The sequence below is a fragment of the Musca domestica genome, unplaced genomic scaffold, assembly GCF_030504385.1.
Source record: "Musca domestica strain aabys unplaced genomic scaffold, Musca_domestica.polishedcontigs.V.1.1 12, whole genome shotgun sequence".
NCBI classification, from domain to species: domain Eukaryota; kingdom Metazoa; phylum Arthropoda; class Insecta; order Diptera; family Muscidae; genus Musca; species Musca domestica.
The window spans coordinates 11,454,439-11,471,912 of NW_026712155.1; the positions used below are offsets into that span (position 1 = coordinate 11,454,439).

Below are 17,474 nucleotides of genomic sequence, written 5' to 3' on the forward strand. Positions count from 1 at the left end.
AGAAATATATGCCATGGAACTAGTTTATTGTTTCGCGCTCTCTCTCCCTCTCTCCCTTTGTGTTCTCAGAGGCTCTCATTAAAAATTCAATATGTTTTTTTTTATTAAAAGAGAGGGAGGCACACAATCCATCCCATCTTTCGGCCCACGATGTTAAATATTTGCTGACTGATGACACAACAGCAATCTCTGGGTTTTTAATTTTCCATTCCATTTTGTTGTAGTTCCTGTTGATGTTGTTGTTTGCTTTATCTCTTGTGTTTTTCCTTTTGGCTTTCTTTTTTTTGTGTGAAAACAAATACGTGTCATTTAAACACACAACAAAGACAAAACAGGACATTAATACCCACAACCTGTTCTCTGTTGAGCTTTAGCGCTGCTCAAAGGAGGCTGCCTTTAGAGACATAGTTTGAAAAGAAAAAAAAAATGTCCTAACAACCAACCAGACACAGGTTAGAAAGATGACAGGCTACTGCTCAGCCGTTCTCGTCTAGCCATAGATTAGAGAAGTGGGTGGTTGACTCAGAGAGGTAAACAACTTGTCATTTAAAATGGGAAAATTATACACAGTTGTACATAAATGGGGGTGTTTACAACAAACAACAAACAAACAAAATAGTTACAATTGGCCACTCAGAATGTGACACACATAGCCGTAAATAAATGGAAAGAAGGAAGTCACATAGAAAAAAATCTCTGAAGCAAGACATCACGTCCTTAAATAAACAGCAGTGTTGTTTGCAATCTGGACTGGACATTTTTCCACTACAAAAAATCTATTCTCTAAGAGTTTTCCATAAGGGATACACTATTAAAGCCTAGGAAGTCCTTAACAAATACCCTGTATAAGAGACCACAATGGATGCTCTAGAAGAGCTTAAAAAATATGCTTTAAAAAATTTACGTTTATAGGCTAGGAAGTCCTTGAAAAATATTCATTAAAAAAGGCACGAATAAAACAAAGCATAGCATGTCCTTATAAATATTCTGCAAAAATCCAAGGAAAAAGCTCGGAAAGTCCTCGAAAAAATCTTGATACGATCTATAATTAAAACCATAGAGAAACGTTTTTTAAAATCTCCACTATTTAAGTCTAGAAAGTACTTGACAAATATTCGAAAGAAATCGACAATAAAATCCCATAAAGGCATTGAATATATTCTTTAATAAGAGGTCCTCAGAAATTATTATTTTAAAAGTTCATGATTCAAGCTAGGCCACGATTGGAGCCTGGGAAGTTCTTGAGAAGTATCCTTTCAAAAATCCCTGACTATGGCTTTTAAAGCTTCACGAACATTGCCTTTAAGGATGTTGGAAAAAAACTATTTCAAAAAACCTTCGTTTAAAATCCTTTTTTATACCCTCAGCCATATGGCTATAGGGGGTATGTATCACTTGATACGGCTAGACTCTAGGTTTCTTTGGGGCAAACCCGTTTCAGGACATTTGGAGTCCATCCGTCTGTCTGGCTGGTGCGCACGATAACTCTCCAAGGGAGTATCCGATTTTGCCCAAACTTGGTATATCGTAATATTATTATCAAACTTAGATCGAGTTCGGAGCTGGGCAATATCGGTCCACTCCTCCTGGTACCTCCCCAACAAAGAGTCAAAGTTTCGAATGACAAAAACGATTATTAAATCCGAAATAAGCATCCGGTTCTCTTCATATTTCACGCATGCCATTATTTCTACTAACATAAGATCTGCTGTGAATATGGAATACATGGGTCCACTCTTTCTGGTACCTCCCCCACCAAGGATCAAAATTAAAAAAAAACAAAACGCGAAATAAGCATTCAACTCTCTTCAAATTTCATACATCCTGGTACCTCAACCAATTTATCTCAGACTTAGGTCAGGTACGAATTGGACAATATTGGCCAACTGCTTCGGAACCGCCCCCCGTAAAGGGTCAACAGTTAGAGTAATCATAACACAAGACTGAGGGTATACATCTGTCGGCAAAACCGATTGATGCTATTTAACTTGACTTGAAAAAAAAAACAAAACTCGATCCTAAAATAGGCATTGTTATGTCATTTTAGAACCTATCAATAGAAAAATTCACAATAAAAACCAGGAAAGTCCTTGAAAAATATTCTATAAAAATCCACGATTAGAGCTTAGGTAGTCTTCGAGAATTATTACGGGAATAGAGCCCAGAAATTCCTCAAAAAATCTGGATTAAAGCCTACTAGGACACTGAGAATTAATTTTTAAAAAAAAAGTCTGACAAACTCCGAGAAGTCTTTGAAAATTCCAAGAATTCTTTGAAAATATTCTTTAATCAATTCAAGATAAAAAAATCCACAATTATAGTCTTCAAGGATATTGAAAAATTCTTTAAAAAACAAGTGCGATCTCCAAAAATATCTAAACAATTAACGATCACAACCTTCAAGGAATATTTATTAATTCGAAAGAAAAACTCACGACTTCAAGAATCTTTGGAAACATTTTTAAAAAATTAAAATTATTACCTTGCAGAACCCGCAAAAAAAGTTAAAAATCCCCTTCAAGAAACGTTAAAACTGTTTACGTTTTTAGCTTCAATGGCATTGAAAAAATGGCTAACATATCCTTGATTATAGCCTTCAAGGACTTAATAAAACAATGTAAAAATCTACGATTATATCCTTCAAGGAGCTCGAAAAAAAGTAAAAAAAATAAACAAGAAACTTGAAATATTCTATGAAAAAGTCCACGGTTATAGGATTTAAGGTCTGAAAAAATTATCAGAAAATTCTCGATTGCACCTTAAAGATTTTTGACAAGTTTTTGTAAAAAATTACACTGTTAAAGCCAAGGAGGACCCTGAAAAATATTGTTTTACAAATCCGCGATTTAAGCCCTTAAAGACTTTAAAGACTTAAAGACTCGTACAAAATCCTCGATTATAACCTTCAGGACCTTGAAAGAGCCAAAAAACTCCTGTAAAATTCACTGTTGTAGGCTTCGAGAACATTAAAAAAAATCCCAAAAAGTCCACGGTTGTAGACTTCAAGGAAATTAAAATAAAACAAGTCCAATATTATATCGTTCAGGGACCTTGAATAATTTATTCAGGATTATAGCTTTAAGGACATTGAAAAACTACTTTAAAAAGACCCACGATTATGGCATTCAAGGTCTTAAGAAAACCTGTAAAATTAACGATTATATCCTTCAAGTGTCTGGTTAGTCTCCAAGGGTCCAGATTAAAGCATATGGAATTGCACCACAATTAAAGATCATAATATCCTTATAAAGGTCCTTTAAAAATCTAGAATTATATTTCAGAAGGTAATTTTAAATATCCTTTTAAAAATCCATGGTTATAGCTCACAAGGTATTTTTAGAAATCCTTAAAAAATCCGCAATTTATATCCCAAAAAGTCCTTTTAAAGATCCATTGAAAATATGCCAAAAAGATCCTTTTGAATATCCTTAAAACCCCATAGCCCAGAAGGCCCTTTTAAACATCTTTTAAAGAATCCACAATTAAAGATCATAATATCCTTTAAAAAACTAGAATTATAGATCAGAAGGTCCTTTTAAATGTCCTTTGAAACCCTATAGTTATAGCTCAGCAGACATTTAAAGAAATCCTTAAAAAAACTTCAATTTGTTTTACAAAAGATCCTCTTAATGATCCTTAAGATCCATTGAAAAATATGCGGAAAAGATCCTTTCGAATATTCTTAAACTCCCATAGCCCAGAAGGCCTCTTTTAAAAATCTTCTAAAGGATCCACAGTTTGAGATCTTAATGTCCTTTGTGAAGATCCTTTAAAAATCTAAAATTATAGTCCAGAAGGTCCTTTAAAATATCCTTTAAAACCCAATGGTTATAGCTCAGAGCACATTTTTAGAAATCTCTAAAAATCAACAATTTATATCACAAAAGGTCCTTTTAATGATCCTTAAGATCCATTGAAAAAATGCCAAAAAGGATCCTTTTGAATTTTCTTAAAACCCCATAGCCCAGAGTTAGAGATTCCAGAGTTAGAGATCTTAATGTCCTTTGTGGAAATCCTTTTAAGATCTAGAATTATAGATCAGAAGGTCCTTTTAAATATCCTTTAAAAATCCACGGTTATTGCTAAGAAGGTATTTTTAGAAATCCTTAAAAGTCCACATTTTTTTTACAAAAGGTGCTTTTAAATATCCTGAAGACCCATTGAAAAGGTCCCTTAAAATATTCACAATTACGCCTTTAAAGATCCTACGAATTAATTTTGTAATTTTATTTCAACATTTTTCGAAAATTAAATATTCAACTTTAAATGACCAGCCTTGCGTTTATCCGCCCGTCCAGCCAATTGTGTAGTTTTGCAGACTTTCCGTTTCGAGTTTTAATCAAACATTTGAAACATCAATTGTTCTAGGAAGAACTTTTGCCCATCGCATTTCCGCCCCCTCTCACTTCCACCCTACATTAGTAAACAATGGCTGTTTTAATGTTTAGATGTAATGGACTTGTAGTTATTGTTTTTGTTGTTGTTGCTGCTACTGATGATGCTGTTATTTTGTTTGCCTCGCTGATGGAACTATTTTGTCTACTGCCAAAAGTCTAATTTTCCCCATCGACAGAGAGAGAGAGGTACTTAGGCTGCTGAACTCGGATGTTTTGGAAAATTACAATGCAATGTAATTGCATTGTGTTCGGGGCCCCCTCCCCCTACTCTCTCCTACTCACACACACACACAAATGGATCCAATTTTTAAATGTTTTACATGAATCGGCCACAAAACAATGGTGGAAGAGTTTCGTGGCGGAAGGCATAGCAGCCATTGGCCATATCATTGGCACTCTTTGCTAGGCCTCCTCCTCCATCTGGCACCACGTTCCTCCCCGCTTGGTGAAGAGAATATGCAAAGTATTTTTGTTTGTTGAGTGAATAAATTTTGAATCCCAAAAAAGATTACCTTTCACAGCAACAACTACCAATTACAGGGATTCCTTTTTGAGGGGGGTTGAAAGAGAAGATGCGGAGGCCGTTAAGCCATTTAGAAGAACAATTTGTATTTTAAGGTTATAACAATTTGCAGGTTTTTTATTACTTTTAGGCAAATGGGATAATGGCAAAACTTTGTTTTGGCCTCACTTACCAACAACAACAACAGCGACAATAACAACAACAACCTGAGCTACGTGCAAAGGCATTTAAATCGCTTGATTATGTTTTCTTTTTTGTAGAAAAGTTCTGCCACTTGATTTGGGAAGCGTAGAAAGGCAATAAGTTTTGGATAATTTGCCAAATTTCGGCAGAAGGATTTAAGGGGCAAAGGAAAGTTGAATGCTTAATCCTTGATAATGCCAAACAGCAAGGATCAATTGGCAAGCAGTATAATGTCATGAGCAACAAGGAAGACGAGAATAAATTTGGAATAAAAAATTAAAGAATATTTTATAAAAAAAATCGGGATTCTGGTCAAATACGTCCTTCAACAACATCCTTTAAAAATCAAGGATGTTCTTCTAAAAAAATATTTAAATAAAATTTAAAATTTTAGCCAAGGAGCTCCTTGAAAAACCTTTCTAAAAAATTTGACAATTATAGCCAAGGGAGTCCTTGGATGATATTATTTTAAAAATCCACATTTATAGCCTTTAAGGTCCTGGAAAAAAATCTACGATTGAAATCCATGATTATGATCAAGGCCTCGAAAAACATGGTTTATAAATCAAGGATGTTCTTAAAAAAATCTTAAAGGTCAAGGAAATGCTTGAAAATTCTCTTTAAAAATACTAAATTATAGCCTTCAAGGTCCTAAAATAAATATTAAAAACACCCATGATTTCTGATTTAAGGATCTGAAAAAAATCCAAAATTGTTATTTTTGGGAAGTAGAAAAAAAAAATATTTTCAAACTTCTCAATTATAGCCTTCAGGATCTCACAAAAAAAAAAATACATATAGATATAAGACTTTAAGACTTTAATTATTTAAGAAATCCTTACTTTTTTCTACAGGGCGAGATAAAAAAAAACTGCAACAAAGGAAAAAGCCATAATTTTTACAGTTTTTTCTAAATTTTATTGAATGAAAGCAAAAAATGTTGGAAATAGCATCAAACTTTAGAATAAGTTTAGATTTGTTTGAATTGATCACCTTTGGCACGAATTATGGCCTTCAAACGGCTAATGAAACCATCACACGCTGACCGAATGTTACTCCGCGGTATTTTGGCCCATTCCCGGCGAAGCGCTTGCTTGAGGTGATCGACACTTTGGTATTTTTTAGTGCCAACCTTGGTTTCCGAAATACTCCAGACACAATAGTCGTCCAACGGATTGGTATCCGGAGATTTTGGTGGCCATTGTGGGCTGGAAATGTATCTTTTTTGTAACCATTCTTGGGTGCGTACTGAGTGCGATGGTGCTGAGTCCTGTTGGAATGTCCAAGGTCTGCGGCCAAACTGTTTGCGTGTCCAAGGCTTTAATACACCCTCCAGAATATTTTCGTGATAATATTCGGCATTTATTATGATGCCACGTTCGATTAATACAAGCGGAGAGCGACCATCGGCTGTTATGGCGGCCTCCACCATCACCATTTTTTCTGGAAAATTCTGGACCAAATCCGTTTCAGGACATGCTTACAAAAATCCACAATTATTGGACAATTGGTCCTTGGAAAACATTCATCCAAAATTCCCTCTTTCGGTCAGTTGGTCCTTGAAATATAATCTTGGTCCTTGGAAAAAATTCTTTAAAAAATCCACGTTTATTGTTTGGATGGTCCTTGGAAAAAAATCCTTTAAAAATCCACGTTTATCGCTCGGATGGTCCTTGCAAAAAAATCCACGTTTATCGCTCGGATAGTCCTCGGAAAAAATTCTTTAAAAAATCCAGGTTTATCGATTGGATGGTCCTTGGAAAATAAATCTTTAAAAAATCCACGTTAATTGTTTGGATAGTCCTTGGAAAAAAATCTTTAAAAAATTCCCGTTTATTGTTTGGATTGTCCTTGGAAAAAATTCTTTAAAAAACCCAGGTTAAATGGGTGGAGGTCCTTGGAAAAAATTCTTTAAAAAATCCACGTTTATTGTTTGGATGGTCCTTGGAAAAAAATTCTTTAAAAAATCCACGTTTATTGTTTGGATGGTCCTTGGAAAAAAATTCTTTAAAAAATCCACGTTTATTGTTTGGATGGTCCTTGGAAAAAAATTCTTTAAAAAATCCACGTTTATCGCTCGGATGGTCCTTGGAAAAAAATTCTTTAAAAAATCCCCGTTCATTGTTTGGATGGTCCTTGGGAAAAATTCTTTAAAAAATCCACGTTTATCGCTCGGATAGTCCTTGGAAAGAATTCTTTAAAAAATCCAGGTTTATCGATTGGATGGTCCTTGGAAAATAAATCTTTAAAAAATCCACCTTAATTGTTTGGATGGTCCTTGGAAAAAAATCTTTAAAAAATCCAGGTTAAATGGGTGGAGGTCCTTGGAAAAAAATTCTTTAAAAAATCCACGTTTATTGTTTGGATGGTCCTTGGAAAAAATTCTTTAAAAAATCAACGTTTATTGTTTTGATGGTCCTTGGAAAAAATTCTTTAAAAAATCCAGGTTCATTGTTTGGATGGTCTTTTGACAAAAAAACTTTAAAAAATTTAATTTTTTATTTTTTTTTTAATTTAAATGGTCTGGAGGTCCTTGGAATTTATTGCCTAGTTAGTCCATGGAAAAAATTGTTTAAAAATTCCACTTTTTTTGTTTGGATGGTCCTTGGAATTTTTTTTTTAAAAATCCAGGATAAATGGCCTGATGGTCCTTGGAAAAAATTCTTTAAAAAATCCAAGTTTATTGTTTGGATGGTCCTCGGTGAAAATTCTTTAAAAAAATCCACTTTATTTGTCTGTTAGTACTTGGCAAAAATTCTTTAAAAAATCCACGTTTATTGAATGGATGGACCTTTGAAAAAATTCTTTGAAAAATCCAGGTTTATTGTTTAGATGGTCCTTGGAAAAAATTCTTTTAAAAATCTACGTTGATTGCTTGGATGGTGCTTGAAAAAAATTCTTTAAAAATCCAGGTTTATTATTTGGATGGTCTTTGGAAAAAATTCTTTAAAAAATCCCCTTTTATTGCTCTGTGGGTCCTTGGAAAAAAATTCTATAAAAAAACGTTGAAAAATATATCCTTTAGATTTTATTGCCTTGTGGTGGAACCACTGTAATGCCATTTGATATTGTCCTCCTGGCGATGAGGACTAACTTTTGTTGTTGCGGTTTTTGTGTTGAATGTCCGTTTGGGGTTTTGTATTTAAGGACGAAAGGACGAAAATCACACAAAACAGCAAATTGAGGATAACGTGGATAACACCAGCCATCGCATCAGTAACAACAATCTGAGCTGGACAAACAACCAAAGTATTTGGCTTACAATTGTTGACCATAATCCACATATCTGGGAACAACAACAACAACAAAAATAACAACAACAACATCAGCCACCTAGTCTTCACTTGAAAATGTGGAACAAAATGGTTTATGGCTTTGGCCGGGGAAATTTGGGAAATGTAACTATTTATAGATAGTCCCCTACACAGACACATCACACACATGGTGTAATGTATATGTGTGAGTGTGTTAGTCATTGTACTCGGGAGATTTGTATTGGATAATGCCACACAAACGTTTTCATGTTTGTTTTTGTCTCGCTTTTTTTGTTGGGGTTTTTTTTAAAGATTTCCGTTTAGCCGAAACTAAACTTCCGCTCCAAACCACAAAAAAAGCAGCCAGTTCTCAGGTGTATTGTGAGCTGAGTGGCCTTTGTGGTTTTCGCTTCCATTCTTGTTTTTTTTTTTCTGAACTTCACACATTCATTCCTGGTCTCTTCCATGGCCCACAAAACCACAAACTGGCTGACATTTTGTTTAGCCATTGAAAAGGATACACCAATCGGGCAGAAGATTTAACAAAGGATATGTATTTTGCATTGTTCGTTCGATAAATGATGCCCCCATGTGATATCAAAATCGTAATTGGATTTACATGTAAAATGTCGGCAATAAAGGTTATGTTCGAAAGGCTTAAAAAAGAATTTTTCGAATGGGGAAAATATAATAAGGAATTTTTTAAGGATAAACGAGGACCAACTGACCCATAAACGTGGAATTTAAAAAAAAATTCAAGGATCAACTGACCCAAAAATGTAGATTTTTTAAAGAATTTTTTCCAAGGACCTCCAGGCCATTTAACGTGGATTTTTAAAGAATTTTTTCCAAGGACCATCCAAACAATAAACTTGGATTTTTTAAAGATGTTTTTTCCAAGCATCATCCAAACAATAAACGTGGATTTTTTAAGGATTTTTTTCCAAGGACCATCCAATCGATAAACGTGGATTTTTTAAAGAATTTTCCGAAGGACCATCCAAACAAAAAACGTGGATGTTTTAAAGAATTTTCCGAAGGACCATTCAAACGAAAAACGTGGATTTTTTAAAGAATTTTTTCCAAGGACCTGCAGGCCATTTAACGTAAATTTTTTAAAGAATTTTTTCCAAGGACCATCCAAACAATAAACGTGGATTTTTCAAAGACATATTTTCGAAGGACCATATTTTCGAAGGACGAAGCACCAATCGATAAACGTGGATTTTTTAAAGAATTTTTTCCAAGGACCATCCAATCGATAAACGTGGATTTTTTAAAGAATTTTTTCCAAGGACCATCCAAACAATAAACGTGGATTTTTTAAAGAATTTTTTCCAAGGACCATCCAATCGATAACCCTGGATTTTTCAAAGAGTTTTTTCCAAGGACCATCCAATCGATAACCCTGGATTTTTTGAAGAATTTTTTCCAAGGACCATCCAAACAATAAACGTGGATTTTTTAAAGAATTTTTTCCAAGGACCATCCAAACAATAAACGTGGATTTTTTAAAGAATTTTTTCCAAGGACCATCCAAACAACAAATGTGGATTTTTTAAAGAATTTTTTCCAAGGACCATCCAATCGATAAACGTGGATTTTTTAAAGAATTTTTTCCAAGGACCATCCAATCGATAAACGTGGATTTTTTAAAGAATTTTTTCCAAGGACCATCCAATCGATAAACATGGATTTTTTAAAGAATTTTTTCCAAGGACCATCCAATCGATAAACGTGGATTTTTTAAAGAATTTTTTCCAAGGACCATCCAATCGATAATCGTGGATTTTTTAAAGAATTTTTTCCAAGGACCATCCAAACAATAAACGTGGATTTTTTAAAGAATTTTTTCCTAGGACCATCCAATCGATAAACGTGGATTTTTTAAAGAATTTTTTCCAAGGACCATCCAATCGTTAAACGTGGATTTTTTAAAGAATTTTTTCCAAGGACCATCTAATCGATAAACGTGGATTTTTTAAAGAATTTTTTCCAAGGACCATCCAATCGATAAACGTGGATTTTTTAAAGAATTTTTTCCAAGGACCATCCAATCGATAAACGTGGATTTTTTAAAGAATTTTTTCCAAGGACCATCCAAACAATAAACGTGGAGTTTTTAAAGAATTTTTTCCAAGGACCATCAGACCATTAAACGTGGATTTTTTAAAGAATTTTTTCCAAGGACCATCAGACCATTAAACGTGGATTTTTTAAAGAATTTTTTCCAAGGACCATCCAAACAATAAACGTGGATTTTTTAAAGAATTTTTTCCAAGGACCATCCAAACAATAAACGTGGATTTTTTAAAGAATTTTTTCCAAGGACCATCCGAACAATTAACCTGGATTTTTTAAAGAATTTTTTCCAAGGACCATCCAAACAATAAACGTGGTTTTTTAAAGAATTTTTTCCAAGGACCATCCAAACAATAAACGTGGATTTTTTAAAGAATTTTTTCCAAGGACCATCCAAACAATAAACGTGGATTTTTTAAAGAATTTTTTCCAAGGACCATCCGAACAATTAACCTGGATTTTTTAAAGAATTTTTTCCAAGGACCATCCAAACAATAAACGTGGTTTTTTAAAGAATTTTTTCCAAGGACCATCCAAACAATAAACGTGGATTTTTTAAAGAATTTTTTCCAAGGACCATCCAAACAATAAACGTGGATTTTTTAAAGAATTTTTTCCAAGGACCATCCGAACAATTAACCTGGATTTTTTAAAGAATTTTTTCCAAGGACCATCCAAACAATAAACGTGGATTTTTTAAAGAATTTTTTCCAAGGACCATCCAAACAATAAACGTGGATTTTTTAAAGAATTTTTTCCAAGGACCATCCGAACAATTAACCTGGATTTTTTAAAGAATTTTTTCCAAGGACCATCCAAACAATAAACGTGGTTTTTTAAAGAATTTTTTCCAAGGACCATCCAAACAATAAACGTGGATTTTTTAAAGAATTTTTTCCAAGGACCATCCAAACAATAAACGTGGATTTTTTAAAGAATTTTTTCCAAGGACCATCCGAACAATTAACCTGGATTTTTTAAAGAATTTTTTCCAAGGACCATCCAAACAATAAACGTGGATTTTTTAAAGAATTTTTTCCAAGGACCATCCAAACAATAAACGTGGGTTTTTTAAAGAATTTTTTCCAAGGACTAACTAAGAAAAAAACGTGGGTGTTTTAAAGAAATATTTCCAGGGAACATCTAAACAATAAACGTGGATTTTTTAAAGAATTTTTTCCAAGGACCATCCAAACAATAAACGTGGGTTTTTTAAAGAATTTTTTCCAAGGACCATTCAAACAATAAACCTGGATTTTTTAAAGAATTTTTTCCAAGCACCATCCAAACAATAAACGTGGATTTTTTAAAGAATTTTTTCCAAGGACCATCCAAACAATAAACGTGGATTTTTTAAAGAATTTTTTCCAAGGACCATCCAAACAATAAATGTGAGTTTTTTAAAGGATTTTATCCAAAGACCATCCAAACAATAAACGTGGATTTTTTAAAGAATTTTTTCCAAGGACCATCCAAACAATAAACGTGGATTTTTTAAAGAATTTTTTCCAAGGACCATCCAAACAATAAACGTGGATTTTTTAAAGAATTTTTTCCAAGGACCATCCAAACAATAAATGTGGATTTTTTAAAGAATTTTTTCCAAGGACCATCCAAACAATAAACGTGGATTTTTTAAAGAATTTTTTCCAAGGACCATCCAAACAATAAACGTGGATTTTTTAAAGAATTTTTTCCAAGGACCATCCAAACAATAAACGTGGATTTTTTAAAGAATTTTTTCCAAGGACCATCCAAACAATAAACGTGGATTTTTTAAAGAATTTTTTCCAAGGACCATCCAAACAATAAACGTGGATTTTTTAAAGAATTTTTTCCAAGGACCATCCAAACAATAAACGTGGATTTTTTAAAGAATTTTTTCCAAGGACCATCCAAACAATAAACGTGGATTTTTTAAAGAATTTTTTCCAAGGACCATCCAAACAATAAACGTGGATTTTTTAAAGAATTTTTTCCAAGGACCATCCAAACAATAAACGTGGATTTTTTAAAGAATTTTTTCCAAGGACCATCCAAACAATAAACGTGGATTTTTTAAAGAATTTTTTCCAAGGACTAACTAAGAAAAGAACGTGGGTTTTTTAAAGAAATATTTCCAGGGAACATCTAAACAATAAACGTGGATTTTTTAAAGAATTTTTTCCAAGGACCATCCAAACAATAAACGTGGATTTTTTAAAAAAAATTTTTCGAAGGACCATCCAAACAATAAACGTTGATTTTTTAAAAAAAAATTTTCGAAGGACCATCCAAACAATAAACGTGGATTTTTTAAAGATTTTTTTCCAAAGATTTTTGGATTTTGGTTTGGATTTTTTTTAAGAATTTTTTTCCAAGGACCTCCAGGCCATTTAACCTGGATTATTTAAAGATTTTTTCCAAGGACCTCTATGTCATTTAACCTTGGTTTTTTAAAGATTTTTTCCAAGGACCTGTAGGCCATTTAACTTGGATTTTTAAAGTTTTTTTCCAGGGACCACCAGGCCATTTAACTTGGATTTTTTAAATAATTTTTTCCAAGGACAATAAAGCAATTTAACTGGGATTTTCAAAGAATTTTTTCCAAGGACCATCCCAACAATAAACGCCGATTTTTCAACATTTTTTATTATTTTTGTAGTTATTTTTATCTAATTTCCCCCTTTTCCAAATTCTTTCCAGATGCACACAAACATCTTCATTTTAGTTTGGCGTCGTAAAATATCGCTTTTGCTGCTTTTATCTTCAGTTCTACTCTTTGGCCTGTGGACCTGGGCCTATCTGGATACAAATCCCAGCTATCAACAGGGTTATGGTGTAAACGTAAGATTTTCATTCAAATCGATATCAATGTCCCTCTTACTAATCCAGTATTTGTGTCTCTCCTTTCGCCCCTCTAGAACATACCCGACTCAACGGATAACATAGCCAAGGATTCATACAAACATATATATGTCCTGCAAAAACTCATCTCTCAAGCAAATCGTGTGCTGCGCTTTCAACAGGAATCATCGTCGTCAAATAAAATAAGCACCAAATCGAAGAAGGATTTACGCTCGCAGACGCATCCCAATAGTTTGGCCAATTCGGGTTTGGGTAGGTTTTTGAAACCCACCAAAAATCCAACATCCATCGTCATCGAAGAGGCCTCTGCCCAAACGCTGTCGCTGGTTGCACGCCGTAAAAAAGGACCCATAGTCGGCGAAAGTTATCTCTTCGAAGAGGAACGTTTGAAAATTTTGGAAAATCAACAGCGAGTTCGTAACTCTGCCATGGATGAAATTCAAAATCAAATGGAAAATGAGGCTCAGATGTTATCCTCTGCGGAAAGGCAAACGCAGTATGAACATGAACTGCAGAGGATGGGTATACCCGTGGTGGCCGGCATTGGGCCAGATGGGGCAAAGCCACCGCATGAACGGCTGGTGCATTTGGATTTGAAGGGAGCACCACCAAAGGTATGTTGGCATAGAAAAGATGAAAAAGAGAATCAGAATCAGGATATTTGGAGGCCAAAACGATCCTTAGAGTCGGAACAGGGAGGATAAGGCATCGATTTGGTTCTTAAAATATCACCCCTGTTTTCCCATGAGCCAGATCCTCGATATGTTAAGAATAGAGAGTTATATTTGGTATCGAATCTGGAATTTTGGAAATATTAAGACCCAAACTATGGTCCTCCTTTTCTACAAAGCCACCTTTATTTCTTCCAACAAAAGCTTAAATCCTCCAGTCATCAATTTTTATTCCTAATCTCACTTTTGCCTTTGCAGATCTCTTTTCTGAAACAACTACTGCCGGTAATGAAAACGTTGGGCGCCACTGGCTTACTTATCGAATATGAAGACATGTTTCCCTTTGAAGGCAATATATCAACACTGTCGGCCAAAAATGCCTACAATCGGGAGGAACTAAGGGTAAGTTTATAACCTACCTTACACTACACATAGCTTAGCCTCTTCTTACTCTCTTTCCTTTCAGGACTTCTTGGAAACCTGTGCCCACTTTGGCTTCAACGTAATGCCATTGGTACAGACCTTCGGCCACATGGAGTACGCCCTAAAACTACAAGAATTCGCCTCAATGCGTGAGCTGCCCGACAGCCCTCAATCCATATGTCCCAGCCAGAAATCATCTCTCTTTTTTATCGAAGCCATGCTCAACCAAGTCGTGGAGTTTCATTTACAAGTGGAAACCCTCAAAATGACCCACATCCACATAGGTTGTGATGAGGTGGCGCGCATGGGTGAATGTGTCCAGTGTCGGCAGAAAACCAAGGGGGAACTATTTCTCAACCACGTCATAAATGTGGCCCATTTTGTCCGGAACAAATGGAGCCATTTGAAGGTTGTCATCTGGGATGATATGTTGCGTGGCATGACCCTGAGTGAAATGCAGCACTCGCAGATTGGTCAATATGTAGAACCCATGATCTGGGTCTACATCAATGACATCTATCGTTTTATACCGCCCATGTTGTGGGAGCGTTACACTCGAGTCTTTCCCACCGCCTGGGCAGCCTCAGCATTTAAGGGAGCATTTGGGGAGAGTCTTATGATACCACCCATACAAAATCATTTGGAGAACAACATACGCTGGCTGGCTGTCATTGCCAAAGAGGGTGGGAGGTTCTCCAAGGGCTTTCAAGGCCTCGCCTTGACAGGATGGCAACGTTATGACCATTTTGCAGTGCTCTGTGAACTACTGCCCACCGGCATACCCAGTCTAATGGTATCCCTTTCGACCGTATCCAAGGGATACTTTGAAACCAATCCCAAGGAGAATGATTTACTCAAAGTTCTTCAATGTGTCTATCAGCTGGATAAACGTCGTTCCGGGCATCCGTGGCTGGATTTACAACCGAACTCACATCATAATCAATTATTCTCGACCTGTGTCTATTTGGGCCATCAATTCTACAAATATTCGCTGAGACTCTATGAGCTGTTGGCCGAAATCCAAATGTATTTGAATCAGGTACAGGAACACAGTGCCTGGATGTCAGATTATAATGTGAGACATAATTTCAGTTCACCCATTCGGGTGCATGAGCTGACGCAAAAGACACCGATCTATATCAGCGAGTTGCAGGGTATGTCACGACAGGCCCAGGAGTTGTTGTATGAGGTGTTTGATAAGGTGAGTCCTTAGAGAATATTTTCAGAAATATTCACGATTAAGGCCTAGAAGGTCCTTTAAAAATATTCCATTAAAATCCAAGGGTAATAGTCTTTAAAAAATCCACGTTTATAGCCTGGGAAGCCCTTGAAAAATATTACTTAAAAATCCAAGGGAAATAGTCTTTAAAAAATCCACGTTTATAGCCAGGGAAGTCCTTGAAAAATATTTTTTAAAAAATCCACGTTTATAGCCTGGGAAGTCCTTGAAAATATTCCATAAAAATCCAAGGGAAATAGTCTTTAAAAAATCCACGTTTATAGCCAGGGAAGTCCTTGAAAAATATTTTTTAAAAAATCCACGTTTATAGCCTGGGAAGTCCTTGAAAATATTCCATAAAAATCCAAGGGAAATAGTCTTTAAAAAATCCACGTTTATAGTCTGGAAAGTGCTTGAAAAATATTCTTTAACAAATCCACGTTTATAGCCTGGGAAGTCCTTGAAATAAAATCTTTAACAAATCCACGTTTATAGCCTGGGAAGTCCTTGAAATATAATCTTTAAAAAATCCACGTTTATGGCCGAGGAAATCCTTCAAAAAATTCTTTTAAAAATCCACGTTTATAGCCGAGGAAATCCTTCAAAAAATTCTTTAAAAAATCCACGTTTATAGCCGAGGAAATCCTTCAAAAAATTCTTTAAAAATCCACGTTTATACTCGAGGAAATCCTTCAAAAAATTCTTTAAAAAATCCACGTTTATTGTTTGGATGGTCCTTGAAGTAAAATCTTTAAAAAATCCACCCCTAAAGCCTTGATGGTCCTTGAAAAAAGTTCTTTAAAAAATCCACGTTTATAGCCTGGGAAGTCCTTGGAAAAAATTCTTTAAAAAATCCACCCCTAAAGCCTTGATGGTCCTTGAAAAAAATTCTTTAAAAAATCCACGTTTATAGCCTGGGAAGTCCTTGGAAAAATTTCTTTAAAAAATCCACCCCTAAAGCCTTGATGGTCCTTGAAAAAAATTCTTTAAAAAATCCACCCCTAAAGCCTCGATGGTCCTTGGAAAAATTTCTTTAAAAAATCCACCCCTAAAGCCTTGATGATCCTTGAAAAAAATTCTTTAAAAAATCCACCCCTAAAGCCTTGATGGTCCTTGAAAAAAATTCTTTAAAAAATCCACGTTTATAGCCTGGGAAGTAATTGGAAAAAATTCTTTAAAAAATCCACCCCTAAAGCCTTGATGGTCCTTGAAAAAAGTTCTTTAAAAAATCCACGTTTATAGCCTGGGAAGTCCTTGGAAAAAATTCTTTAAAAAATCCACGTTTATAGCCTGGGAAGTCCTTGGAAAAAATTCTTTAAAAAATCCACGTTTATCGGTCGATTGGTCCTTGAAATAAATTATTTAAAAAATCTACGTTTATTGTTCGGAGGGTCCTTGAAAAATATTTTTTAAAAAATCCACGTTTATAGCCTGGGAAGTCCTTGAAAAATATTCTTTAAACACGTTTATAGCCTGGGAAGTCCTTGAAAAATATTCTTTAAAAAATCAACGTTTAAAGCCTGGGAAGTCCTTGAAAAATATTCTTTAAAAAATCAACGTTTAAAGCCTGGGAAGTCCTTGAAAAGTATTTTTTTAAAAAATCCACGTTTATGGCCTGGGAAGTCCTTGAAAAATATTCTTTAAAAAATCCACGTTTATGGCATGGGAAGTCCTTGAAAAATATTCTTTAAAAAATCCACGTTTATGGCCTGGGAAGTCCTTGAAAAATATTCTTTAAAAAATCCACGTTTATGGCCTGGGAAGTCCTTGAAAAATATTCTTTAAAAAATCCACGTTTATGGCCTGGGAATTCCTTGAAAAATATTCTTTAAAAAATCCACGTTTATGGCCTGGGAAGTCCTTGGAAAATATTTT

At 34.7% G+C, this 17,474-nt stretch overlaps 1 protein-coding gene across 2 annotated transcripts in view; it reads left to right on the forward strand.

Annotated features, from left to right (window-relative positions):
- The window catches only part of LOC101891163 (hexosaminidase D), a 186,546-nt gene that overhangs the window by 165,545 nt on the left and 3,527 nt on the right, over positions 1 to 17,474 (forward strand). For both annotated transcript variants that reach the window (XM_059118221.1, XM_005178250.4), the window contains exons 2-5: positions 13,125 to 13,265; positions 13,343 to 13,900; positions 14,216 to 14,359; positions 14,424 to 15,581. In XM_059118221.1, coding sequence (XP_058974204.1) covers positions 13,125 to 13,265; positions 13,343 to 13,900; positions 14,216 to 14,359; positions 14,424 to 15,581 — 2,001 coding nt within the window. The remainder of the gene's footprint in view (positions 1 to 13,124; positions 13,266 to 13,342; positions 13,901 to 14,215; positions 14,360 to 14,423; positions 15,582 to 17,474) is intronic.